This window comes from Siphateles boraxobius, unplaced genomic scaffold (assembly GCF_051911475.1).
Source record: "Siphateles boraxobius isolate OS27281-9 unplaced genomic scaffold, OSU_SipBor_1 52, whole genome shotgun sequence".
Lineage (NCBI taxonomy): Eukaryota > Metazoa > Chordata > Actinopteri > Cypriniformes > Leuciscidae > Siphateles > Siphateles boraxobius.
The window spans coordinates 403,484-430,222 of NW_027509164.1; the positions used below are offsets into that span (position 1 = coordinate 403,484).

Below are 26,739 nucleotides of genomic sequence, written 5' to 3' on the forward strand. Positions count from 1 at the left end.
AATTTGTTAAAAAAGGCAGACCACATTCTTGCAATAAAAACACATCTGACTTAAAAGATTTTAAAAAGGATAACACACTCTGTGCTCGTATATTGCTCTTCACACTTCTCACATTGATTGTGGAGATAGTGAGAGCCATGAGCAGTATGGTTAAAAGGGTGTGTGACATTTAAAAGCAACCAAGGGACTACAGAGATATAATTAAAATCATGTTATTTCTTGTTGCACTTGCCTTCCCTTTTCCCCAGATGAGCTGGGATCAGGGGGGCAAGTGCTTGACGCCTCAGGGCTCGCAGAGAAGGCCTCTTGCGAATCCTTTGGCGATGATGTTCTTAGCTTGAAATGCAGAAAAGAGACTTCATTAGGAGATTCTGCGGGCCACATACGGTCTAGATCTTCCATGGGGGAACTATCTAGCCGATGCGCTACCCGCAGCTTTTTCTCCTCTGTTTGAACCAGAGGAGATCTCGCAGTTCTTTTCTGCACTTGAGCATTGGGGAGCGAAACATCTGTTTCACTCCCACTCGTGGACACACTAACCTCAGACACGGTTACTAGGGAGGAAGCCATTTCCTCCTCTTCATCCTCCATACTGTCTTCTTTTTCAATTTCATTTTGAGGATTGGCTTCCTCCCCCTCACCAACTGCCAGAATTGACTCCGCCCCTGTGGCCGCCCCACTTCCTCCTTCCTGTCCATCCCTGAGGCTGGCTGGGGGTTTGAATTTCCCGCCAAAACCTCGGGGCCCGCCTCCTCAATTGTTTGTTCTTTGGGTGGGGCGGCCATTTTGTTGCTTTTTAACTTGTTGGCAAAACTTTTAGGGCAGTCTCTGTAGAGATGGGATGATTCTCCACAGAGGTTGCACTTTCTGCCATTTTGGCACTCTTCAAAAATGTGCCAAATTTCTCTGCACTTCCTACACACTACTTCTTGGCATGCCTCGGCGAGATGTCCAAGTTTGCCACACTTGCGGCATAGCTTGGGCATCCCTTGGTAATGGATGTAGCCTCTATTCTCTCCCAACACAATCATAGAAGGTATTTGACTCAGGCCATGGTAGCTGTTGGGATCTGCCCATTGTTTAATGGGCACTCTCCACGCACAGCTCCAGATACCGTCTTCATCTAAAACCTTGACTGGTTGTCCACGAATAGAGCAATATCTTGCCAACCATACAGAAATATCTTCTCCACTAACTGTTTCATTAAACATCCTGACAATCACAACTTTCAGTGAATTATCAGTCAGTTTTTCCACAGTGAACATGGAGAAATTGGCTTTACACATTTCAAATCGAGTCCAAAAAGTACTTAGCAAGGAAGCAGAAGCAAAACTTACATCAAAGCCATGATTCAGGGGCAGAGTCAACAGGCAGTTTATGTCCACAACCTTAAAACCGAGTAACTGTTGGATGCACTTCCTAGAAAAGTCCAGCCTGGACATGACCTGGAGAGTGCCATCCTCTTTTGGTTTAAATTTAAAACGCACGCTGTGGTGCCTCCTCATGCCGGCACGAGCAGCCGACATGTTGGAGGCACCACTAGCCTGCTGCGGCTAAAACCCAACAATAAATATACAATAAATAAATTAAAACCTGCTTACCTTAAAACCAGAAGATTCCTCGTAGAACGAGTCGTCAATTAAAAGCCGCTTGTCAATGTACCTCCTGAAGGGTGTGTGTCCCGTGTGACAAGCAACACACGAGACCAAGTCCAACAAGAGGCGATCGCTGTCTCTACCTTAGGACCAGACACTTGATCTTAGCCAAAAGGCAGAGAAGCGATCGATTTTTTTTTTTTTTATTTTTTTTTTTTATATTATTTCTCATACATTCTACATATATCCATCACATTACAATTCAAACAAATTTTTCCACCTTTCTCTAGCAGCATGTTTGCCCCACCTTTGACAATCCCACCTAATCCTTCCCCTTAATTCAGCCTCCACACCCTGTATTACTCCCTCTGCCGAATTTTTCCCCTTCCCCCTACTTATACATTTCCTTTCTTCCCACAGTCCTTTCTTTATCAAACTCATTATTAACCAAAGCAAAAAGATATCTTTCCCTTCACCCCTCTTGCACCTAATGCCCTCCATTATATTCTCACTAGAAACCTTAAAGCTACCTGAAATCATTCTTAATAACCTCTCTCCCTTTGTCCACACTCTCTGAGCAAAGGCACACTCCCAAAATGCGTGCCTGATAGTCTCTTCTCCAGAACACCCCTCTCTAGGACAACTTCCATCCTTAGCTAACCCATGCCTGTACATAATCTCTTTCACTGGTAGACGCCTCAAAAAACATAACCAATTAAGATCTTTTAAACTATTCTCAAGGTTTTTTGGCTGAATATTCGTCCACACCAACTGCGGAACCCCAACCTGAACTACACTGGACACCCTTTCTCTTACCATCCCATACAACTTCCTCTGCTCCAAACAAACTTCCACCTCCTTACTCTCAGGATATTTACTCATCCACCTAGCGGCATGCTTGTAGTGCCAAGGCTGCACCTCTGCTCTTGGACCATCGTTGGACCACCTCATTACATGCCTCGCCTGATAGGAAAAAAACAACCTAAGAAAAAACCATGATGGATGCTTCAATGGCTCAGCTAACTGTGCTAGAATGGAAGACACAAACAAGCAGTCAAGTTTTAAAGGTATATGAGGCACATCCCGTCCTCCTTTGCTAACAGGGTTGAACATTTCAGACCTCTTCACGTATTCATACCTACCACCCCAAACAAAATTAAATAGTAACCTCATTACCACCTTCCTCATACATGCTGGTAAAGGATAAATGTAAGCTAAATACTGAAACACGGGCAACACATCCATCTTCAATATCAAAACCTTCCCCATCAATGTTAACCTCCGCCCCTTCCATCTAGCCAGCCTCATCTGTACTGATGCAATACGGCCAATCCAGTTCAGAGTTGCTGACCCTTCATTCTGAAAATGTATGCCCAAAATTTTAACAGGGCCCTCACACACCTGCAGACCACCAATTCCATCTAGTCTCTGTTTAAACCTTCCAAAGAACTTGACAGATGACTTTGAAATGTTTAAGCAAGCCCCAGACGCTAAAGAAAACTCCCCAAATAAGTACAAGGCTCTTTCAAGACACTTATCTGACTCCAACAGCAACGTAGTGTCATCCGCATACTGTGATAACTTAACTACAGTACCCTTGCTGCCAGGTATCGTCAAGCCCTTTATCCTACCATCTATTCTGATTGCCTCTGCCACCGGCTCCATATAAAGAATAAAGAGTAATGGTGAGAGAGGACACCCTTGCCTCACTCCCTCCCTTATCTCAAAACCCTGGCCTAACCTCCCATTCACCTGGACCAAACAACTAGCTTCTTTATACAGCGTTCTAATCCATCCTATGAAGACTTCCCCAAATCCCATCCTCTCCATAACCTTGAACATAAACCATCTATTCACCCTATCAAATGCTTTAGCTAGATCTAGACTAACCACCATCAATGGAAGGTCCCTATCTTCAGCCCACGCAATGGCATCCCTAATAAGCTGCAAGTTCCATTTAGTACTGCGACCCACTACCCCACATGTTTGATCGACATGCACTACATGAGGTAGGGCTTTCTTCAGTCTGTCTGCCAAAAGTTTTGCTATGATCTTGTAGTCCACAGTTAGCATTGTAAGCGGCCTATAATTAGCAATATCTGCCCTTTCACCTTTTTTATAAAGAAGGGTCATAACCCCGATTGACATTGAGCCTTTTATTTTTTTGTTCTCCAACACCTCTCTAACCATCTCCACCAAATAAGGGCCTAATATATTGAAAAATCTGACATAAAATTCAACCGGTAAGCCATCAACCCCTGGTACTTTACCTTTACCCATCCGCTTCAATACTCCCTCGACCTCTTCGATTGTTATAGGGGAGCTCAACTCTTCCTTTACATCCTCCGGAACTGTATTTGCCAGAAATTTAACAAACATTTCACTTTTCTCCACAACTATATTTCTCTCACTAAAAAACTGTTTGAAATGCTCTTCTACATATCCACTTATTTTCTCTATTTTCGTCAAAATCACTCCCTCCTTATCTTTTAACTCAACAATTGCTTGCTTCTCTTTACGATCCCTCACAGATCTAAAAAGGGCTGCATTACAACTTTCCCCGTTCTCTCGAGTCTCCTGTCTTCTTTTAAACAAAAACCTTTTAGCTTGGTCTTCATAAATCAACCTTATCTGTCTCTTCAGGGAATGAACCATGTCCCAGTCAAAAGTACCCCCAACATTGTACTCTTCAAACTTCAACTCTAAATCTCTTTGCAAAGTTCCTGCCTGTCTCCAAATCTTCCTCATCCTTCTTTTACAGTATTTAACAATCCATTCCTTTGAGCGACTCTTAACCATTTCCCACCATCCCCCGACATCGCTATACAGGACCTTTAACCCCTCCAACCCCCTAAAAAAGAATACATACTCATCACAAAATTGTTTCTCCTTCAATACCTCAATATTCATCCTCCAGTACCCCTTACCAAACATTAAATTATTCCCTTTAACTACAAACCAAACCATTTCATGATCAGAAAAAAACACAGGCCTTACTCCACCCCTTTCCAAAACAAAAGTCTTAGAAAAAAAAACATAATCTAACCTTTTCTCCACCCCTCTAGAGTTCCTCCACGTTGTTACACAAACCTTTGGATTAACCCCTTGGCCCCCATCTACCAACCCATGCCCTTGCAGAACCCCTTCCAACACCGTCAGACTGCTGTCCTCTATATCTTTCAATTGCAAATTAAAATCCCCTCCCATTATAATTTGCTTATTGGTGGCACAAACTGTTAACAACATTTCAAACATTTCCTTTCTCTCATCAACAGTTTGAGGAGCGTAAACTGAAAGCAATCTATATTCTCCCCCCCTCCACTTTACATCAGCCCCAATCACCCTCCCCGGAGAAACAATGAAATGATTTATGACTTCAATCTCTTTATCCCAAAACAAAATCCCGACCCCTGAAGAATAAACCCCCCCCACACTCCATACTGCTCCACCTCTCCCCCACTCTTTTGTAAATTTCCTAGAATCCTCTAGACTCTTTAAATGAACTTCTTGTAAAAAAAACACATTACACCTATAATTTCCTAAAAAAGAAAAAACAGCTTTACGCTTCACCGAGTCCCTAATACCTCTAACATTTATGGACCCCACAGTCAATTCATCACTGCAGAACATTTATTCTGCCAGTGGAGTACCCTTTGTCTCTTGTCCCTCCAAACTTGTGGACCCAGTGTCACTGACAACCAAATCCGACCAGCGAATAGGAACCTCGCTAAGACCCACTGAATCATCCATCTGATCCTCATCTTCGCTGCTAACTTTCCCCTCTGTCAGCAGAAATAAGGGCCTAGCATTGTCCATCTCAAGCCCCTCTTGACTGTCTGTGGACGAGGATTCCTCCGAAAAGCTTAACTTTAGCATCTCTTCAGCTCTCGCCCTCTTGCCTGGTCTCTCCTTTATCTTTTCTGCCTTCCTAACCAGCTGACTTTCTTCTCCTCTCGATCCCTCTAGGAGGCCTTGTCCCTCCACCTCCATCACGCTTTCCACGTCATTTGGGCGCTGCTCTGCGACTCTGAAATGTTCCCCGTTCAATGCCTCCAAGAAAGCAACCATCACATCTTCCACTTCCTCAGTCGCATTACCTTCCACCGCCGCTTTGGCCCCCTCCTTTCCCTCCACAACCGCCATCTTCTCCTTTACATGTTGCACCATGACATCTTGTTGGCCAACCTCCTCCATCTGTCTCTCTGTTTCTCCCACACCCCATCCTCTGCCATGCTGCCTCCGACCCACCTTACAATCCTTCATCAAGTGGTCTAATGAGCCGCAGCTGTGGCAAGTCTTAGGAACGCTGCAATCTTTTGCCGTGTGACCTAGCTTGAAACACCGCCGACATCTTTCTTCACCACACCTGCCATCAACGTGCCCGTACCGTCTACACCTCCTACAAAAAGGGGGCTGCCGAGAGTAGAACAGAAAACCTTTATCAGCCCCAATGTTGAAATATGCAGGAGGGTGCATCAACCCCTCAAAACCACTCTCGTCAGTTTTTAGAAGAACTTGGAATTGTCTTTTCCCAGTCCATAAACCAACACCATCTTTTAAATATCTTGCAGGTGTGAGGACTTCAGCATAATTAGCAAGGAACGTCATCAATGCTTCATCAGTAACGTATGGATTGAACATGTGCAAAGTGATGACTCTGAAATTGGGTCTGTCAAGGCTTACCACATTGAATTTCCCCATGATACCTTCTTTGCCAATCTTTCCAACTTTATCCATCACATCTTTGTACATTTCCACAGTACTCAGCGTTACATCAAAGCATTTTTCCATTCTGTTGGTCTGCAAGCAGTACACGTCCTCCACTTTCAACTTCATCTTGTCCAAAAGTATAACCCGTGCAAACACTTCTCTTTCCATCATCTCCATCACAGGCTCCTTCATTTGGAAACGCAACGTATTTCTCAGTCCCGCCCTTGGGACTGAAGGCGCAGCTGCACCTGCCATCATTCCTTCTCCAAAGATCAAAAAGACAACCACTTGATCTTAACCAAAAGGCCGAGAAGCGATGACACAATGACGCAGAGGCGGGGGAGCCGTCAAAGGCCACGCCCACCTGGGCCGTGGCGAGAGGGTCTAAAGGTCGCCAACAAACAAGCTCAGCTCACAGCAATACAAGCTCAGCTTGACTGTTGACACCGAAAATGGATCACAGCAGAGCGCACAACACGACACTTTGGAGTGCAACCTGGGATTTTGGACCAACAAACATTCTGCCCTAAAAGTGAGCGGGCAGACCAAAGCGTACGTCGTAGAGACTTGAAACTCTTGAGGGATGGTAGTACCCGCCCGGTCTACAACATCACCAAGGCTCGGCCCAATCGGCCCCAAGGTGGCGCTGCAGCGATCAGAAGTACGAAATGCCTCGTAACTCCTGAACCGTCCGTCGCAGACCCAAGTGTCTTACATCACCGGAATCCTTGGCTCGGGCCGAACAAGACGCAGGCCTCGGATTCGATGGTTGCGCTGGCGAGATTTTCGGGTATTTGGGATTTTGTGAAAAAGCTACTTTTGCACACTAGTCCTAGGTCTTTCGCCCGATCTGACCCAAACCGGTGCAGAAAGATTCCCTGGAGTCTGATTGCCGACAGCGATGGGGAAAAAAGTCGGAATTTCGATTCACGTTGGCGACGGGACGCCAAAACGTTGGGAGTGGGCGAGGCGGGCTTTACTTAAATGGCCATAACTCTCCAACGGAATGAGACAATTACACCCAAGTCGGTACACCTGTGCACGGGCTCAGCCTGTGCTCAGGTGAAAAGGGATGTGGCGACTGGCCACTTGGTGGCGCTGTAAACAGTAAAAACAACAACATGAATACGGCCATAGGCGACTGTATGTCAGGTGATTTTTCACACATGCACAAGGTATTCATACCACATGATAGAACTCCTCATTCGGAACAACTTTGCTTCTAGGACCACTGCTGCCAATAAAAGCGCTGGTTGAATAATGGAGATTATTTGAAGAATGATGAAAAAAAAAACTAAAAAACAGCCCTACTTTTGCAGACTGGTCCTAGGTTGAGAGTTTTACATCTCTCGATCAACCACTGCAGTTCAATTCCCTGGACTTCCTAGGTCGTTAACTACCAGAAGAAGAGGAACTCGAACAATCTGCTCTTTTAACCAGTGTGTCCAGGGGAGAGCGCGAACGCAGTCCCCCACTACCATAAATTATGCAGTCGAGATTCCCACATTTGGGGAATTCGCAGGGGTCAGCACAACCGGAGTGCAATGGCCGAGCCTCGCCCTGGGTGAACCACCTTCCTGATCATGGTGTCTCCCCTGCCAGGTAAGTATGAATTCCCAGGCCTCCCGTCAGAGGCACCGTGTCCCTCTCCGCAATCCTCACCAACGGTCGGACAATCAAACACACACCTGATTCAACTCATCAGCTCATTCGTAAAAACTCCAAGAGATAAGAGAGAGACATCAAAAACCTGCAGAGTCGGGCTCTTTTGCTGTTGTTGTTGTGGATGATGTTGTTTTCATGCTCCGGATCCATGAGCCAAAAATCAATTTCATACGCGGTCACCGGATAGTGGACGAATCAGATGTTAAACGAGATAAGAACAGAGTTGTTGTTTTTTTTTCCCTCTCACACCACCATTACCTGTATAGCATATGATCACCTACAACACCTTTAAAGCACCCATACACAGCAATATACGTTACTTCCATTAACACCTGCTGCCACACAAGACTAAAACATCTCTTTCATTGAACACAGTTTTTGGGGGTGCACCGTTCCCAGAAGTACTGCAATACCGGGTCGATGCGTGGAGTGGACGGAGCAAGCCCCTCTTCCATCTCCCAGTTCCAAAAATCAATTTAATATATGGTGCCCGGGTAGGGCACGTATCAGATATTAAACTGATAAGAACAGATTTTTTTTTCTTTCGAAAAAAGTTTATTGTCACATTGTTTCATTCCATTCTTTCAATATCCATTTTTTCCTTATAAAATCACATTTTTGCACATATCTTAAAACAACAAAAAGGACATAAGTTACAGTTAAAAATCAGTTATGTTGATGTGTTGTGTAAAAGTCCATGTATGTTGTGTGTTGTTTTAAAGTAAAGGTAAAATGGATTAAAATAAAATAGGAATGCAAATATAAAACAATAAAACAATAAAATATGCCAAATAAAACATCTCTTGTACAGGATCGAGGGTGAGTCCCTATCAAGAATGTCCATTCACTCCAGGTCTCCAGAACAGGCCCCAGACTCCTCGCTTCCAGTGCCCAGCGGAGATCCCCTCTCCTCCGGCCCGCTGGCCCGCTGTTCCCGTAGCCAGAGTGGTGAGGGTGCATCTACGGGCGGCCAGGTACGGTGGCGGCCGGGACCTTCTCCGTGTGACCTCGGCCCCCCCATCCGAATAACGACGTGCGGCCCACCCTGCAGCGTTGATGTTATCCTCTGCTCGCACGCGTGGAGGGGGACCGTCACGCGTTTCCCCACCAGCAGGTTTCTGGTGACCCAGATGGCATCCTTGATGTGGTTGAGGGTGAGCCAGAGCGAGGCAAACGTTGGTGGTGTCAACTCCTTCAAGCCCTGACCCACCCCCAGGATGGCGAGCTTATAGTCCACCTGGGCCCCACCCGCTGGCAGGCACGGGAAAAACAGGGGGCCTGTCTTGGCCCACAGGTCCCGCGCAGCGCCGCACTCCCAGAGCAGATGTTGAACGGTCTCCGGGGAACCACATCCGGACCGTGGGCAGGTGGAGTTTTTGGCCATGCCTCTGGAGTGCATGACCGCCCTGACCGGGAGGATCTCATGAGCCACCATCCACGACAGGTCCTTAAGCCTGTTCTGGAGAGCTGGGTGGGCTGCGTTCCTCCAAACGTCTTTGGCCTCACCTAGTGTGAGGCCTGGAACTGGACTCACCGATTCTCGATCCTGCACAAGAGAGACGAGAGACTTGTGATTAGTTAAAACAGTGGCATCATTTGTTTCTAAAAGATATTTCTTTAAAAATTTCTTAATAAAACTATGCTCTTTTGACAAATTAAAAGACATTGGACTTTTAAGATCAATGGGTAAAATTTTCAAACTTCTTAGGTATGACCCCATCCAGAATCGGGTCATGGCTGCTGTCTTGTGTTCTCTGGATGGGGTCAGTGCATACTGGATATGGAGGGCGGCAAAGCGGCTGCCTAAAAACAGGTGGGGGTCTGGGAGGCCTTTCCCGCCATTCTCTTTTTTCTTTTTAACCACCTCCCTCTTGATTCGTTCCCACTTGGACCCCCACAGGAAATAAAATACCGCCCTCTCCAACTTAGCCAGGAATCGTCTTGGGGGACTAAAAACAGAACAGACAAGTAAAATTAGTGGTAAAATCACTGCTTTAAAAATTAAAATCTTGCCTTCTAACGTCAGTTGTCTTAGTCCCCAAAAGCCCAGTCTTTGTCTGACTTTCCCTAACATGTCAGTCCAGTTTCCTGGTCCTCCACCCTCCCTGTCAAATTTTACTCCTAAAATTTTCAAATCCTTTTCTTTAAAATCCAAATCTAGTCCTCCTGTGTCCACTTCGCCCCACGGCCCGAAGAGCAGGGCCTCGGACTTACTCCTGTTAAGCTTGGCGCCCGAGGCCCGACCGTACCAGTCAGTCAAGTCCATTGCTCTTCGTACTGATAAAAAGTCAGTCGCTAAAAGGGTCACGTCATCCATATATAAAACGCAGGTCGCCGTCAGTCCACCAGTTCCTGGGATATCTAGTCCTTTAATCCATTTATCCCTTCTCAAGATCTGTGCCAGTGGCTCAATACAAGCCACATACAGAAGGGGAGATAAAGGACACCCCTGACGGACACCGCTGTGGATATTTACAGCTTTGGAAAGATGCCCATTTGCAAGAAATTTGCTGCTTAAGCCCTCATACAGCAGTCCCACCCAAGCTATAAACCTCTCTGGAAAGCCCATTTTTTGCAGTACCTGAAGGAGGTACTGGTGCGAGACCCGATCAAAAGCTTTTTCAAAGTCTAAATTTAGGACTACAAGCCTAATGTTTCTGTCTCTCGCATAACAGATGGCGTCTCTGATCAGTACCAGGCTGTCCGTGATCTTCCTGCCGGGCACAGCGCAAGCTTGATCCAGGTGGATTACGTCCTCTAAAACAGTCGACATGCGTGTAGCTAAAATCTTACTAAAAAGTTTACAATCATAATTTAAAAGAGTGATTGGTCGCCAGTTTCTCAAGTCAGTCTTGTCTCCTTTTTTGTACAGTAATGTAACTATCCCTACTCTAAAGCTGTCTGGAAGTCTGTCAAGAGTCTCAAATTCTTTAAAAACTGTAAGTAAGTCATGTGCTAAAATGTCCCAGAAAGTCAGATAAAACTCAAAGGGGAGTCCGTCCATGCCCGGGGACTTCCCCTTCTTAAAACCCTTTAAAGCTTTTTCCAATTCTAAAAGATTAAAATCCTGGGATAAAAGCACATCTGGACTCTTAACTTTTTCATCTAAAAACCCTAAAACTTCCTCTAAGATGCCATTGTGTACCTCTTTAGTGCCGTATAAATTACTGTAAAAACTTTCAATTTCCCCTAAAATCAGGTCAGTTGTATTTACTTCCCCCCCTCTAAAAGTTTTTAAAATATTGATCGACCCTCCCCGAGCTATTGTCTTTTTAAAAAAATACCTGGTACACTTCTCTCCTTCCTCTAACTCCCTTTCTCTACATCTTAAAATGACACCTTTGCTCTTTGTTTCAGACAGATCTGACATTTCTTTCTTTACTTCTTTTATTTCATTTGTAAAATCCAATCCATTGTTTAAAAGGTTAAAATATCTCTGCAGTCTTTTTTGCAACCCCATCATGCGTCTTTTTTCTTTATTCTTTTTTTCTTTTCCAATTTGTTTAAAAAACCGTCCTGTCCTTTGTTTCACCATCTCCCACCACTGTGCACGTGAGTCGTAAAAGTCCTGGAGGGTCTGCCATTGGCTGAACTGCACCCTATACTCACTAACCACTTCCTCGTCCTCTAATAGGGAACAGTTCAGCTTCCACAGCCCTCCCCCTGCAGTCACACCCGTGGGGAGTGAAAGAGTGCAAGACAGCATCATGTGGTCGGAAAAAAAGAGGGGGGTCAATGTAGCATCGGTCGGCGGGAGGTCCCTGGTAAAAATATAGTCAATTCGAGAGGCTCTGGCACCGTCACCACTGAACCAGGTGAAGCCTTCCTCTCTTTGATGCATTGTTTTAAAACAGTCAACTAACTTAAAATCTTTGACTATATTTTGTAATAAAACCGATGTCTTGTCGACCTTAAAATCCTCTCCTACCCTCCTTCTGTCCTTTTTTGATAATACACAATTAAAATCCCCTGCTACCACTAGGGGAGCCCTGCCTAGCATGTGGGGTTGCAAGTCTTCTAAAAGCTCATACCTGTTATTTTTTTCAGTAAAACCATACATATTTAAAATGTTAAGATCCTTACCTAAAAAAGTCAGATTTGCTAAAATTGCCCGCCCGTCCCTCACCACAGTGCTGCCCTTCACCAAAACATGGGGATTTTTTATTAAAATAGCAACACCGTCATTTTTGTTAAAATTGGACCCACTCCAAATGGAAAATCCTGGGGTCCAAATCTCCTCCCACTTCCTGTAATTTGTTAAAAAGGGCAAACCACATTCTTGCAATAAAAACACATCTGACTTAAAAGTTTTTAAAAAGGATAACACACTCTGTGCTCGCAAAGTAGACCTCACACTTCTCACATTGATTGTAGAGATAGTGAGGGCCATGAGCAGTATAGTTAAAAATACAAGCATTAATAGAAGGATAAAACCAAAAGACTGCAGAAAGTTACATTAAAATCATGTTATGTCATGTAGCACTTGCTTCTCCTTTTCCCCAGAAAAACTGGGATCAGGAGGGCAAATGCTCGCCGCCTCAGAGTCCACAGAGAGAACCTCTTGTGGCTCCTTCGGTGACGATGTTCTAAGCTTAACGTGCAAAAAGGAGACTTCATTGGGAGATTCTGCAGGCCACATACGGTCTAGATCTAACGAAGAGGAACTATCTAGCCGATGCGATGCCCGCAGCCTTTTCTCCTCTGTTTGATGCAGAGGAGATCTCGCAGACCTTTTTTGCACCTGAGCATTGGGGAGTGAACCCTCGGATTCACCCCCACTATCCACCACACTAACCTCCGATACGGTGTAGAGTGAGGAAGCCGTTGCATCCTCCTCCTCCTCCTCCATTTTGTTTTCACTTCTCTCTTGTTGGGGAACGGCTTCCTCACTCTGTTCGCTGTTAAAACTTGACTCCGCCCCTGTGGCCGCCCCACTTCCTTCCTCCTGCCCACTCCCTGAGGCTGGCTGGGAAATAGAATTTCCCGCCAAAACCTCAGGGACCGCCTCCTCCTTCCTTTGCTCTTTTGTTTGTTCCACATGTGGGGCGGCCATTTTGTTGCCTTTCAGTTTGTTGGCAAAACTTTTAGGGCAATCTCTGTAGAGATGGGATGACTCCCCACAGAGGTTGCACCGCCTGCCATTGGTACACTCTTCAAAAGTATGACCAATTTCTCTGCATTTCCCACATATCATTTCCTGGCATGCTTCAGCTAAGTGCCCAAACTTTCCACATTTTCTACATAATTTGGGCATACCCTGGTAGTGAATGTAGCCTCTGTTCTCACCCAACACAATCATAGAAGGCAGATGCTTCAGGCCCTGGTAGCCCCCAGCGTCTTCCCATTGTTTAATGGGAATTCGCCAGGAGCATGTCCAAATACCATCCTCATCTAAAACCTTGACTGGCTGGCTTCGAACTGTGCAAAATCTGCCCAGCCAGACACAAATGTCCTCCCCAGTCACTGTCTCATTAAACATTCTAACAATCACAGTTTTAAGTGTGTTGTCAGAGAGCTTTTCAACAGTAAACATGGACAGCTGGGATTTAGCTACTTCAAATCTGTGCCAGAAATCATTCAGGTGGGAAACCGCTCTAAAACTAACATCAAATCCTTTGTTCAGGGGCAGAGTCACGATGCAATTCAGATCATCAGGTTTAAAATTTAGAGTTTTTTGGATCAGCTTCCTGGAGAAGTCAAGACGTGACATCCCCAGGAGCTTCCCCTCAACTTCTTTGAATAAAAAACGCACGCTGTGGTGCCTCCTCATGCCGGCACGGGCAGCCGACATGGTGGAGACACCAACAGCCTAAAACTTTAAAAAACAATAAATAAATAAATAAATAGATAAAAAGGTCTTACCTTAAAACAGAACCGGAATAAAAGCAGCTGGATCAATGTACCTCTCAAAAGTTTGGGGCTCAAGTCACTGAAGGACCCAAGCCGGAAAAACCTCCAAGAGGCGATCGCTGTCTCTACCCTAGGACCAGACACTTGATCTTAGCCAAAAGGCCGAGAAGCGATGACACAATGACGCAGAGGCGGGGGAGCCGTCAAAGGCCACGCCCACCTGGGCCGTGGCGAGAGGGTCTAAAGGTCGCCAACAAACAAGCTCAGCTCACAGCAATACAAGCTCAGCTTGACTGTTGACACCGAAAATGGATCACAGCAGAGCGCACAACACGACACTTTGGAGTGCAACCTGGGATTTTGGACCAACAAACATTCTGCCCTAAAAGTGAGCGGGCAGACCAAAGCGTACGTCGTAGAGACTTGAAACTCTTGAGGGATGGTAGTACCCGCCCGGTCTACAACATCACCAAGGCTCGGCCCCAAGGTGGCGCTGCAGCGATCAGAAGTACGAAATGCCTCGTAACTCCTGAACCGTCCGTCGCAGACCCAAGTGTCTTACATCACCGGAATCCTTGGCTCGGGCCGAACAAGACGCAGGCCTCGGATTCGATGGTTGCGCTGGCGAGATTTTCGGGTATTTGGGATTTTGTGAAAAAGCTACTTTTGCACACTAGTCCTAGGTCTTTCGCCCGATCTGACCCAAACCGGTGCAGAAAGATTCCCTGGAGTCTGATTGCCGACAGCGATGGGGAAAAAAGTCGGAATTTCGATTCACGTTGGCGACGGGACGCCAAAACGTTGGGAGTGGGCGAGGCGGGCTTTACTTAAATGGCCATAACTCTCCAACGGAATGAGACAATTACACCCAAGTCGGTACACCTGTGCACGGGCTCAGCCTGTGCTCAGGTGAAAAGGGATGTGGCGACTGGCCACTTGGTGGCGCTGTAAACAGTAAAAACAACAACATGAATACGGCCATAGGCGACTGTATGTCAGGTGATTTTTCACACATGCACAAGGTATTCATACCACATGATAGAACTCCTCATTCGGAACAACTTTGCTTCTAGGACCACTACTGCCAATAAAAGCGCTGGTTGAATAATGGAGATTATTTGAAGAATGATGAAAAAAATAAACTAAAAAACAGCCCTACTTTTGCAGACTGGTCCTAGGTTGAGAGTTTTACATCTCTCGATCAACCACTGCAGTTCAATTCTCTGGACTTCCTAGGTCGTTAACTACCAGAAGAAGAGGAACTTGAACAATCTGCTCTTTTAACCAGTGTGTCCAGGGGAGAGCGCGAACGCAGTCCCCCACTACCATAAATTATGCAGTCGAGATTCCCACATTTGGGGAATTCGCAGGGGTCAGCACAACCGGAGTGCAATGGCCGAGCCTCGCCCTGGGTGAACCACCTTCCTGATCATGGTGTCTCCCCTGCCAGGTAAGTATGAATTCCCAGGCCTCCCGTCAGAGGAACCGTGTCCCTCTCCGCAATCCTCACCAACGGTCGGACAATCAAACACACACCTGATTCAACTCATCAGCTCATTCGTAAAAACTCCAAGAGATAAGAGAGAGACATCAAAAACCTGCAGAGTCGGGCTCTTTTGCTGTTGTTGTTGTGGATGATGTTGTTTTCATGCTCCGGATCCATGAGCCAAAAATCAATTTCATACGCGGTCACCGGATAGTGGACGAATCAGATGTTAAACGAGATAAGAACAGAGTTGTTGTTTTTTTTTCCCTCTCACACCACCATTACCTGTATAGCATATGATCACCTACAACACCTTTAAAGCACCCATACACAGCAATATACGTTACTTCCATTAACACCTGCTGCCACACAAGACTAAAACATCTCTTTCATTGAACACAGTTTTTGGGGGTGCACCGTTCCCAGAAGTACTGCAATACCGGGTCGATGCGTGGAGTGGACGGAGCAAGCCCCTCTTCCATCTCCCAGTTCCAAAAATCAATTTAATATTTGGTGCCCGGGTAGGGCACGTATCAGATATTAAACTGATAAGAACAGATACTACACTTGATCTTAGCCAAAAGGCCGAGAAGCGATGACACAATGACGCAGAGGCGGGGGAGCCGTCAAAGGCCACGCCCACCTGGGCCGTGGCGAGAAGGTCTAAAGGTCGCCAACAAACAAGCTCAGCTCACAGCAATACAAGCTCAGCTTGACTGTTGACACCGAAAATGGATCACAGCAGAGCGCACAACACGACACTTTGGAGTGCAACCTGGGATTTTGGACCAACAAACATTCTGCCCTAAAAGTGAGCGGGCAGACCAAAGCGTACGTCGTAGAGACTTGAAACTCTTGAGGGATGGTAGTACCCGCCCGGTCTACAACATCACCAAGGCTCGGCCCCAAGGTGGCGCTGCAGCGATCAGAAGTACGAAATGCCTCGTAACTCCTGAACCGTCCGTCGCAGACCCAAGTGTCTTACATCACCGGAATCCTTGGCTCGGGCCGAACAAGACGCAGGCCTCGGATTCGATGGTTGCGCTGGCGAGATTTTCGGGTATTTGGGATTTTGTGAAAAAGCTACTTTTGCACACTAGTCCTAGGTCTTTCGCCCGATCTGACCCAAACCGGTGCAGAAAGATTCCCTGGAGTCTGATTGCCGACAGCGATGGGGAAAAAAGTCGGAATTTCGATTCACGTTGGCGACGGGACGCCAAAACGTTGGGAGTGGGCGAGGCGGGCTTTACTTAAATGGCCATAACTCTCCAACGGAATGAGACAATTACACCCAAGTCGGTACACCTGTGCACGGGCTCAGCCTGTGCTCAGGTGAAAAGGGATGTGGCGACTGGCCACTTGGTGGCGCTGTAAACAGTAAAAACAACAACATGAATACGGCCATAGGCGACTGTATGTCAGGTGATTTTTCACACATGCACAAGGTATTCATACCACATGATAGAACTCCTCATTCGGAACAACTTTGCTTCTAGGACCACTGCTGCCAATAAAAGCGCTGGTTGAATAATGGAGATTATTTGAAGAATGATGAAAAAAAAAACAGCCCTACTTTTGCAGACTGGTCCTAGGTTGAGAGTTTTACATCTCTCGATCAACCACTGCAGTTCAATTCTCTGGACTTCCTAGGTCGTTAACTACCAGAAGAAGAGGAACTCGAACAATCTGCTCTTTTAACCAGTGTGTCCAGGGGAGAGCGCGAACGCAGTCCCCCACTACCATAAATTATGCAGTCGAGATTCCCACATTTGGGGAATTCGCAGGGGTCAGCACAACCGGAGCGCAATGGCCGAGCCTCGCCCTGGGTGAACCACCTTCCTGATCATGGTGTCTCCCCTGCCAGGTAAGTATGAATTCCCAGGCCTCCCGTCAGAGGCACCGTGTCCCTCTCCGCAATCCTCACCAACGGTCGGACAATCAAACACACACCTGATTCAACTCATCAGCTCATTCGTAAAAACTCCAAGAGATAAGAGAGAGACATCAAAAACCTGCAGAGTCGGGCTCTTTTGCTGTTGTTGTTGTGGATGATGTTGTTTTCATGCTCCGGATCCATGAGCCAAAAATCAATTTCATACGCGGTCACCGGATAGTGGACGAATCAGATGTTAAACGAGATAAGAACAGAGTTGTTGTTTTTTTTTCCCTCTCACACCACCATTACCTGTATAGCATATGATCACCTACAACACCTTTAAAGCACCCATACACAGCAATATACGTTACTTCCATTAACACCTGCTGCCACACAAGACTAAAACATCTCTTTCATTGAACACAGTTTTTGGGGGTGCACCGTTCCCAGAAGTACTGCAATACCGGGTCGATGCGTGGAGTGGACGGAGCAAGCCCCTCTTCCATCTCCCAGTTCCAAAAATCAATTTAATATATGGTGCCCGGGTAGGGCACGTATCAGATATTAAACTGATAAGAACAGATACTACACTTGATCTTAGCCAAAAGGCCGAGAAGCGATGACACAATGACGCAGAGGCGGGGGAGCCGTCAAAGGCCACGCCCACCTGGGCCGTGGCGAGAGGGTCTAAAGGTCGCCAGCAAACAAGCTCAGCTCACAGCAATACAAGCTCAGCTTGACTGTTGACACCGAAAATGGATCACAGCAGAGCGCACAACACGACACTTTGGAGTGCAACCTGGGATTTTGGACCAACAAACATTCTGCCCTAAAAGTGAGCGGGCAGACCAAAGCGTACGTCGTAGAGACTTGAAACTCTTGAGGGATGGTAGTACCCGCCCGGTCTACAACATCACCAAGGCTCGGCCCCAAGGTGGCGCTGCAGCGATCAGAAGTACGAAATGCCTCGTAACTCCTGAACCGTCCGTCGCAGACCCAAGTGTCTTACATCACCGGAATCCTTGGCTCGGGCCGAACAAGACGCAGGCCTCGGATTCGATGGTTGCGCTGGCGAGATTTTCGGGTATTTGGGATTTTGTGAAAAAGCTACTTTTGCACACTAGTCCTAGGTCTTTCGCCCGATCTGACCCAAACCGGTGCAGAAAGATTCCCTGGAGTCTGATTGCCGACAGCGATGGGGAAAAAAGTCGGAATTTCGATTCACGTTGGCGACGGGACGCCAAAACGTTGGGAGTGGGCGAGGCGGGCTTTACTTAAATGGCCATAACTCTCCAACGGAATGAGACAATTACACCCAAGTCGGTACACCTGTGCACGGGCTCAGCCTGTGCTCAGGTGAAAAGGGATGTGGCGACTGGCCACTTGGTGGCGCTGTAAACAGTAAAAACAACAACATGAATACGGCCATAGGCGACTGTATGTCAGGTGATTTTTCACACATGCACAAGGTATTCATACCACATGATAGAACTCCTCATTCGGAACAACTTTGCTTCTAGGACCACTGCTGCCAATAAAAGCGCTGGTTGAATAATGGAGATTATTTGAAGAATGATGAAAAAAAAAACTAAAAACCAGCCCTACTTTTGCAGACTGGTCCTAGGTTGAGAGTTTTACATCTCTCGATCAACCACTGCAGTTCAATTCTCTGGACTTCCTAGGTCGTTAACTACCAGAAGAAGAGGAACTCGAACAATCTGCTCTTTTAACCAGTGTGTCCAGGGGAGAGCGCGAACGCAGTCCCCCACTACCATAAATTATGCAGTCGAGATTCCCACATTTGGGGAATTCGCAGGGGTCAGCACAACCGGAGTGCAATGGCCGAGCCTCGCCCTGGGTGAACCACCTTCCTGATCATGGTGTCTCCCCTGCCAGGTAAGTATGAATTCCCAGGCCTCCCGTCAGAGGAACCGTGTCCCTCTCCGCAATCCTCACCAACGGTCGGACAATCAAACACACACCTGATTCAACTCATCAGCTCATTCGTAAAAACTCCAAGAGATAAGAGAGAGACATCAAAAACCTGCAGAGTCGGGCTCTTTTGCTGTTGTTGTTGTGGATGATGTTGTTTTCATGCTCCGGATCCATGAGCCAAAAATCAATTTCATACGCGGTCACCGGATAGTGGACGAATCAGATGTTAAACGAGATAAGAACAGAGTTGTTGTTTTTTTTTCCCTCTCACACCACCATTACCTGTATAGCATATGATCACCTACAACACCTTTAAAGCACCCATACACAGCAATATACGTTACTTCCATTAACACCTGCTGCCACACAAGACTAAAACATCTCTTTCATTGAACACAGTTTTTGGGGGTGCACCGTTCCCAGAAGTACTGCAATACCGGGTCGATGCGTGGAGTGGACGGAGCAAGCCCCTCTTCCATCTCCCAGTTCCAAAAATCAATTTAATATATGGTGCCCGGGTAGGGCACGTATCAGATATTAAACTGATAAGAACAGATACTACACTTGATCTTAGCCAAAAGGCCGAGAAGCGATGACACAATGACGCAGAGGCGGGGGAGCCGTCAAAGGCCACGCCCACCTGGGCCGTGGCGAGAAGGTCTAAAGGTCGCCAACAAACAAGCTCAGCTCACAGCAATACAAGCTCAGCTTGACTGTTGACACCGAAAATGGATCACAGCAGAGCGCACAACACGACACTTTGGAGTGCAACCTGGGATTTTGGACCAACAAACATTCTGCCCTAAAAGTGAGCGGGCAGACCAAAGCGTACGTCGTAGAGACTTGAAACTCTTGAGGGATGGTAGTACCCGCCCGGTCTACAACATCACCAAGGCTCGGCCCCAAGGTGGCGCTGCAGCGATCAGAAGTACGAAATGCCTCGTAACTCCTGAACCGTCCGTCGCAGACCCAAGTGTCTTACATCACCGGAATCCTTGGCTCGGGCCGAACAAGACGCAGGCCTCGGATTCGATGGTTGCGCTGGCGAGATTTTCGGGTATTTGGGATTTTGTGAAAAAGCTACTTTTGCACACTAGTCCTAGGTCTTTCGCCCGATCTGACCCAAACCGGTGCAGAAAGATTCCCTGGAGTCTGATTGCCGACAGCGATGGGGAAAAAAGTCGGAATTTCGATTCACGTTGGCGACGGGACGCCAAAACGTTGGGAGTGGGCGAGGCGGGCTTTACTTAAATGGCCATAACTCTCCAACGGAATGAGACAATTACACCCAAGTCGGTACACCTGTGCACGGGCTCAGCCTGTGCTCAGGTGAAAAGGGATGTGGCGACTGGCCACTTGGTGGCGCTGTAAACAGTAAAAACAACAACATGAATACGGCCATAGGCGACTGTATGTCAGGTGATTTTTCACACATGCACAAGGTATTCATACCACATGATAGAACTCCTCATTCGGAACAACTTTGCTTCTAGGACCACTGCTGCCAATAAAAGCGCTGGTTGAATAATGGAGATTATTTGAAGAATGATGAAAAAAAAAACTAAAAAACAGCCCTACTTTTGCAGACTGGTCCTAGGTTGAGAGTTTTACATCTCTCGATCAACCACTGCAGTTCAATTCTCTGGACTTCCTAGGTCGTTAACTACCAGAAGAAGAGGAACTCGAACAATCTGCTCTTTTAACCAGTGTGTCCAGGGGAGAGCGCGAACGCAGTCCCCCACTACCATAAATTATGCAGTCGAGATTCCCACATTTGGGGAATTCGCAGGGGTCAGCACAACCGGAGCGCAATGGCCGAGCCTCGCCCTGGGTGAACCACCTTCCTGATCATGGTGTCTCCCCTGCCAGGTAAGTATGAATTCCCAGGCCTCCCGTCAGAGGCACCGTGTCCCTCTCCGCAATCCTCACCAACGGTCGGACAATCAAACACACACCTGATTCAACTCATCAGCTCATTCGTAAAAACTCCAAGAGATAAGAGAGAGACATCAAAAACCTGCAGAGTCGGGCTCTTTTGCTGTTGTTGTTGTGGATGATGTTGTTTTCATGCTCCGGATCCATGAGCCAAAAATCAATTTCATACGCGGTCACCGGATAGTGGACGAATCAGATGTTAAACGAGATAAGAACAGAGTTGTTGTTTTTTTTTCCCTCTCACACCACCATTACCTGTATAGCATATGATCACCTACAACACCTTTAAAGCACCCATACACAGCAATATACGTTACTTCCATTAACACCTGCTGCCACACAAGACTAAAACATCTCTTTCATTGAACACAGTTTTTGGGGGTGCACCGTTCCCAGAAGTACTGCAATACCGGGTCGATGCGTGGAGTGGACGGAGCAAGCCCCTCTTCCATCTCCCAGTTCCAAAAATCAATTTAATATATGGTGCCCGGGTAGGGCACGTATCAGATATTAAACTGATAAGAACAGATTTTTCTTTCGAAAAAAGTTTATTGTCACATTGTTTCATTCCATTCTTTCAATATCCATTTTTTCCTTATAAAATCACATTTTTGCACATATCTTAAAACAACAAAAAGGACATAAGTTACAGTTAAAAATCAGTTATGTTGATGTGTTGTGTAAAAGTCCATGTATGTTGTGTGTTGTTTTAAAGTAAAGGTAAAATGGATTAAAATAAAATAGGAATGCAAATATAAAACAATAAAACAATAAAATATGCCAAATAAAACATCTCTTGTACAGGATCGAGGGTGAGTCCCTATCAAGATTGTCCATTCACTCCAGGTCTCCAGAACAGGCCCCAGACTCCCCGCTTCTGGTGCCCAGCGGAGATCCCCTCTCCTCCGGCCCGCTGGCCCGCTGTTCCCGTAGCCGGTGTGGTGAGGGTGCATCTACGGGCGGCCAGGGTCGGTGGCGGCCGGGACCTTCTACGTGTGACCCCGGCCCCCCCATCCGAATAACGACGTGCGGCCCACCCTGCAGCGTTGATCTTATTTTCTGCTCGCACGCGTGGAGGGGGACCGTCACGCGTTTCCCCACCAGCAGATTTCTGGTGACCCAGATGGCATCCTTGATCACGTTTAGGGTGAGCCAGAGCGAGGAAAATTTTGGTTGTGTCAGCTCTTTCAAGCCCTGACCCACCCCCAGGATGGCGAGCTTGTAGTCCACCTGGGCCCCACCCGCTGGCAGGCACGGGAAAAACAGGGGGCCGGTCTTGGCCCACAGGTCCCGCGCTTCGCCGCACTCCCAGAGCAGATGTCGAACGGTCTCCGGGGAACCACATCCGGACCGTGGGCAGGTGGAGTTTTTGGCCATGCCTCTGGAGTGCATAACCGCCCTGACCGGGAGGATCTCATGAGCCACCATCCACGACAAGTCTTTAAGCCTGTTCTGGAGAGCTGGGTGGGCTGCGTTCCTCCAAACATCTTTGGCCTCACCTAGTGTGAGGCCTGGAACCGGGCTCACCGATTCTCGATCCTGCACAAGAGAGATAAGAGACTTATGGTTAGTTAAAATGGTGGCATCATTTGTCTCTAAAAGATATTTCTTTAAAAATTTCTTAATAAAACTATGCTCTTTTGACAAATTAAAAGACACAGGACTTTTAAGATCAATGGGTAAAATTTTCAAAGTTCTTAGGTATGACCCCATCCAGAATCGGGTCATGGCTGCTGTCTTGTGTTCTCTGGATGGGGTCAGTGCGTACTGGATGTGGAGGGCGGCAAAGCGGCTGCCTAAAAACAGGTGGGGGTCTGGGAGGCCTTTCCCGCCATTCTCTTTTTTCTTTTTGACGACCTCCCTCTTTAGTCGTTCCCACTTGGACCCCCACAGGAAATAAAATACCGCCCTCTCCAGGTTGGCCAGGAATCGTCTTGGGGGACTAAAAACAGAACAGACAAGTAAAATCAGTGGTAAAATCACAGCTTTAAAAATTAAAATCTTGCCTTCAAACGTCAATTGTCTCAGTCCCCAAAAGCCCAGTCTTTGCCTGACTTTCCCTAACATGTCAGTCCAGTTTCCTTGTCCTCCACCCTCTCTGTCAAATTTTACACCTAAAATTTTCAAATCATTGTCTTTAAAATCCAAATCTAGTCCAACTGTGTCCACGTTCCCCCACGGCCCGAAGAGCTGGGCCTCGGACTTACTCCTATTGAGCTTGGCGCCCGAGGCCCGACCGTACCAGTCAGTCAAGTCCATTGCTCTTCGTACTGATAAAAGGTCAGTCGCTAAAAGGGTCACGTCATCCATATATAAAACACAGGTCGCCGTCAGTCCACCAGTCCCTGGGATGTCTAGTCCTTTAATCCATTTATCCCTTCTCAAGATTTGTGCCAGTGGCTCAATACAAGCCACATACAGAAGGGGAGATAAAGGACACCCCTGACGGACGCCGCTGTAGAGTTTTACAGCTTTGGATAAATGCCCGTTAACCAAAATTCTGCTAGACAGATCGTTGTACAGCAGTCCCACCCAGGCTATAAACCTCCCAGGAAACCCCATTTTTTCCAGTACCTGGAACAGGTACTGGTGCGAGACGCGATCAAAGGCTTTTTCGAAATCTAAATTTAGGACTACTAGCCGAATGTTTCTGTCTCTCGCAAAACAGATGGCGTCTCTGATCAGTACCAGGCTGTCCGTGATCTTCCTGCCGGGCACAGCGCATGCTTGATCCAGGTGGATTACGTCCTCTAAAACAGTCGACATACGTGTAGCTAAAATCTTACTAAAAAGTTTACAATCATAATTTAAAAGAGTGATTGGTCGCCAGTTTCTCAGGTCAGTCTTGTCCCCTTTTTTGTATAGTAATGTAACTATCCCTACTCTAAAGCTGTCTGGAAGTCTGTCAAGAGTCTCAAGTTCTTTAAAAACTGTCAATAAGTCGTGTGCTAAAATGTCCCAGAAAGTCAGATAAAACTCAAAGGGGAGTCCATCCAAGCCTGGGGACTTCCCCTTTTTAAAACCTTTTAGCGCTTTGTGCATTTCTAAAAGAGTAAAATCTTGGGATAAAAGCACATCTGGACTCTTTACCTTTTTGTCTAAAAACCCTAAAACTTCCTCTAAGATGCCATTGTGTACCTCTTTAGTGCTGTATAAATTATTGTAAAAACTTTCAATTTCCCCTAAAATCAGATCTGTTGTATTTACCTCCCCACCTGTAAAAGTTTTTAAAGTATTAATTGACCCTCCCCGTGTTATTGTCTTTTTAAAAAAATATCTAGTACACTTTTCCCCTTCTTCTATTTCTCTCTCCTTACATCTTAAAATGACACCTTTAGTCTTTGTTTCGGACAAATCTGACATTTCTTTCTTTACTTCTTTAATTTCTTCTGTGAAATCCAATCCACTGTTTAAAAGGTTAAAATATCTCTGCAGTCTTTTTTGCAGCCCCATCATGCGTCTTTTTTCTTTATTCTTTTTTTCTTTTCCAATTTGTTTAAAAAACCGTCCTGTCCTTTGTTTCACCATCTCCCACCACTGTGCACGTGAGTCGAAAAAGTCTTGGAGGGTCTGCCATTGGCTGAACTGCTCCCTATATTCACTAATCACTTCCTCATCCTCTAATAGGGAGCAGTTCAGCTTCCACAGCCCTCCCCCTACGGTCACACCCGTGGGTAGTGAAAGGGTGCAGGAGAGCATCATGTGATCAGAAAAGAAGAGGGGGCTCAATGTAGCATCGGTCGGTGGGCAGTCCCTTGTAAAAACATAGTCAATTCGAGAGGCTCTGGCGCCATCACCACTGAACCAGGTGAAGCCCTCCTCTCTTTGATGCATTGTTTTAAAGCAGTCAACTAACTTAAAATCTTTGACTATATTTTGTAATAAAACCGATGTCTTGTCGACCTTAAAATCCTCTCCTACCCTCTTTCTATCCTGTCTTGATAAAACACAATTAAAATCCCCTGCTACCACTAGGGGAGCCCTCCCGAGCATGTGGGGCTGCAGGTCTTCTAAAAGCTCATACCTGTTGTTTTTACCTGTAAAACCATACACATTTAAAATGTTAAAATCCTTACCTAAAAAAGTCAGATTAGCTAAAATTGCCCGCCCATCCCTCACCACAGTGCTGCCCTTCACCAAAACATGGGGATTTTTTACTAAAATAGCAACACCGTCATTTTTGTTAAAATTGGACCCACTCCAGATGGAAAGTCCTGGGGTCCAAATCTCCTCCCACTTCCTGTAATTTGTTAAAAAAGGCAGACCACATTCTTGCAATAAAAACACATCTGACTTAAAAGATTTTAAAAAGGATAACACACTCTGTGCTCGTATATTGCTCTTCACACTTCTCACATTGATTGTGGAGATAGTGAGAGCCATGAGCAGTATGGTTAAAAGGGTGTGAGACATTTAAAAGCAACCAAGGGACTACAGAGGTATAATTAAAATCATGTTATTTCTTGTTGCACTTGCCTTCCCTTTTCCCCAGATGAGCTGGGATCAGGGGGGCAAGTGCTTGACGCCTCAGGGCTCGCAGAGAAGGCCTCTTGCGAATCCTTTGGCGATGATGTTCTTAGCTTGAAATGCAGAAAAGAGACTTCATTAGGAGATTCTGCGGGCCACATACGGTCTAGATCTTCCATGGGGGAACTATCTAGCCGATGCGCTACCCGCAGCTTTTTCTCCTCTGTTTGAACCAGAGGAGATCTCGCAGTTCTTTTCTGCACTTGAGCATTGGGGAGCGAAACATCTGTTTCACTCCCACTCGTGGACACACTAACCTCAGACACGGTTACTAGGGAGGAAGCCATTTCCTCCTCTTCATCCTCCATACTGTCTTCTTTTTCAATTTCATTTTGAGGATTGGCTTCCTCCCCCTCACCAACTGCCAGAATTGACTCCGCCCCTGTGGCCGCCCCACTTCCTCCTTCCTGTCCAATCCCTGAGGCTGGCTGGGGGTTTGAATTTCCCGCCGAAACCTCGGGGCCCGCCTCCTCAATTGTTTGTTCTTTGGGTGGGGCGGCCATTTTGTTGCTTTTTAACTTGTTGGCAAAACTTTTAGGGCAGTCTCTGTAGAGATGGGATGATTCTCCACAGAGGTTGCACTTTCTGCCATTTTGGCACTCTTCAAAAATGTGCCCAATTTCTCTGCACTTCCTACACACTACTTCTTGGCATGCCTCGGCGAGATGTCCAAGTTTGCCACACTTGCGGCATAGCTTGGGCATCCCTTGGTAATGGATGTAGCCTCTATTCTCTCCCAACACAATCATAGAAGGTATTTGACTCAGGCCATGGTAGCTGTTGGGATCTGCCCATTGTTTAATGGGCACTCTCCACGCACAGCTCCAGATACCGTCTTCATCTAAAACCTTGACTGGTTGTCCACGAATAGAGCAATATCTTGCCAACCATACAGAAATATCTTCTCCACTAACTGTTTCATTAAACATCCTGACAATCACAACTTTCAGTGAATTATCAGTCAGTTTTTCCACAGTGAACATGGAGAAATTGGCTTTACACATTTCAAATCGAGTCCAAAAAGTACTTAGCAAGGAAGCAGAAGATAAACTTACATCAAAGCCATGATTCAGGGGCAGAGTCAACAGGCAGTTTATGTCCACAACCTTAAAACCGAGTAACTGTTGGATGCACTTCCTAGAAAAGTCCAGCCTGGACAT

At 46.4% G+C, this 26,739-nt stretch overlaps 1 protein-coding gene, 8 non-coding genes and 2 pseudogenes across 9 annotated transcripts; all 11 read right to left on the reverse strand.

The window, feature by feature from the left end:
- Nucleotides 1–283: 283 nt before the first annotated feature.
- Nucleotides 284–25,435, reverse strand: LOC143713529 (uncharacterized). Its single transcript, XM_077204860.1, has 5 exons — nt 22,090–25,435; nt 5,246–6,598; nt 1,602–1,738; nt 920–1,553; nt 284–336 (listed from the first exon to the last, which is right to left on the reverse strand). The coding sequence occupies exons 1-5, from the start codon at nt 25,433–25,435 to the stop codon at nt 284–286; spliced, it is 5,523 nt and encodes a 1,840-aa protein (XP_077060975.1).
- LOC143713595 (U1 spliceosomal RNA) lies at nt 7,752–7,915 on the reverse strand. The gene has a single exon (XR_013195152.1). It is a non-coding gene; the product is annotated as a U1 spliceosomal RNA (small nuclear RNA).
- Nucleotides 8,350–8,527, reverse strand: LOC143713742 (U2 spliceosomal RNA; annotated as a pseudogene).
- On the reverse strand, nt 15,115–15,278 carry LOC143713598 (U1 spliceosomal RNA). Its single transcript, XR_013195154.1, has one exon. It is a non-coding gene; the product is annotated as a U1 spliceosomal RNA (small nuclear RNA).
- On the reverse strand, nt 15,713–15,903 carry LOC143713698 (U2 spliceosomal RNA). Its single transcript, XR_013195247.1, has one exon. It is a non-coding gene; the product is annotated as a U2 spliceosomal RNA (small nuclear RNA).
- Nucleotides 17,015–17,178, reverse strand: LOC143713633 (U1 spliceosomal RNA). The gene has a single exon (XR_013195188.1). It is a non-coding gene; the product is annotated as a U1 spliceosomal RNA (small nuclear RNA).
- LOC143713690 (U2 spliceosomal RNA) lies at nt 17,613–17,803 on the reverse strand. Its single transcript, XR_013195240.1, has one exon. It is a non-coding gene; the product is annotated as a U2 spliceosomal RNA (small nuclear RNA).
- On the reverse strand, nt 18,923–19,086 carry LOC143713599 (U1 spliceosomal RNA). The gene has a single exon (XR_013195155.1). It is a non-coding gene; the product is annotated as a U1 spliceosomal RNA (small nuclear RNA).
- Nucleotides 19,521–19,711, reverse strand: LOC143713691 (U2 spliceosomal RNA). Its single transcript, XR_013195241.1, has one exon. It is a non-coding gene; the product is annotated as a U2 spliceosomal RNA (small nuclear RNA).
- On the reverse strand, nt 20,831–20,994 carry LOC143713634 (U1 spliceosomal RNA). Its single transcript, XR_013195189.1, has one exon. It is a non-coding gene; the product is annotated as a U1 spliceosomal RNA (small nuclear RNA).
- LOC143713733 (U2 spliceosomal RNA) lies at nt 21,429–21,604 on the reverse strand (annotated as a pseudogene).
- Nucleotides 25,436–26,739: the final 1,304 nt, after the last annotated feature.

What these genes read in the sequence shown, in the direction of transcription:
- LOC143713529 (XM_077204860.1), bottom strand. Translation starts at nt 25,435, where the DNA reads ATGGCTCTCACTATCTCCACAATCAATGTGAGAAGTGTGAAGAGCAAT. An exon ending in GGAGGGACAAGAGACAAAGG is followed by an intron (nt 1,739 to 5,245) that starts GTACTCCACTGG and finishes TCTGGTCCTAAG; the next exon opens with GTAGAGACAGCGATCGCCTC. An exon ending in AGGAATCTTCTGGTTTTAAG is followed by an intron (nt 1,554 to 1,601) that starts GTAAGCAGGTTT and finishes GTTGGGTTTTAG; the next exon opens with CCGCAGCAGGCTAGTGGTGC.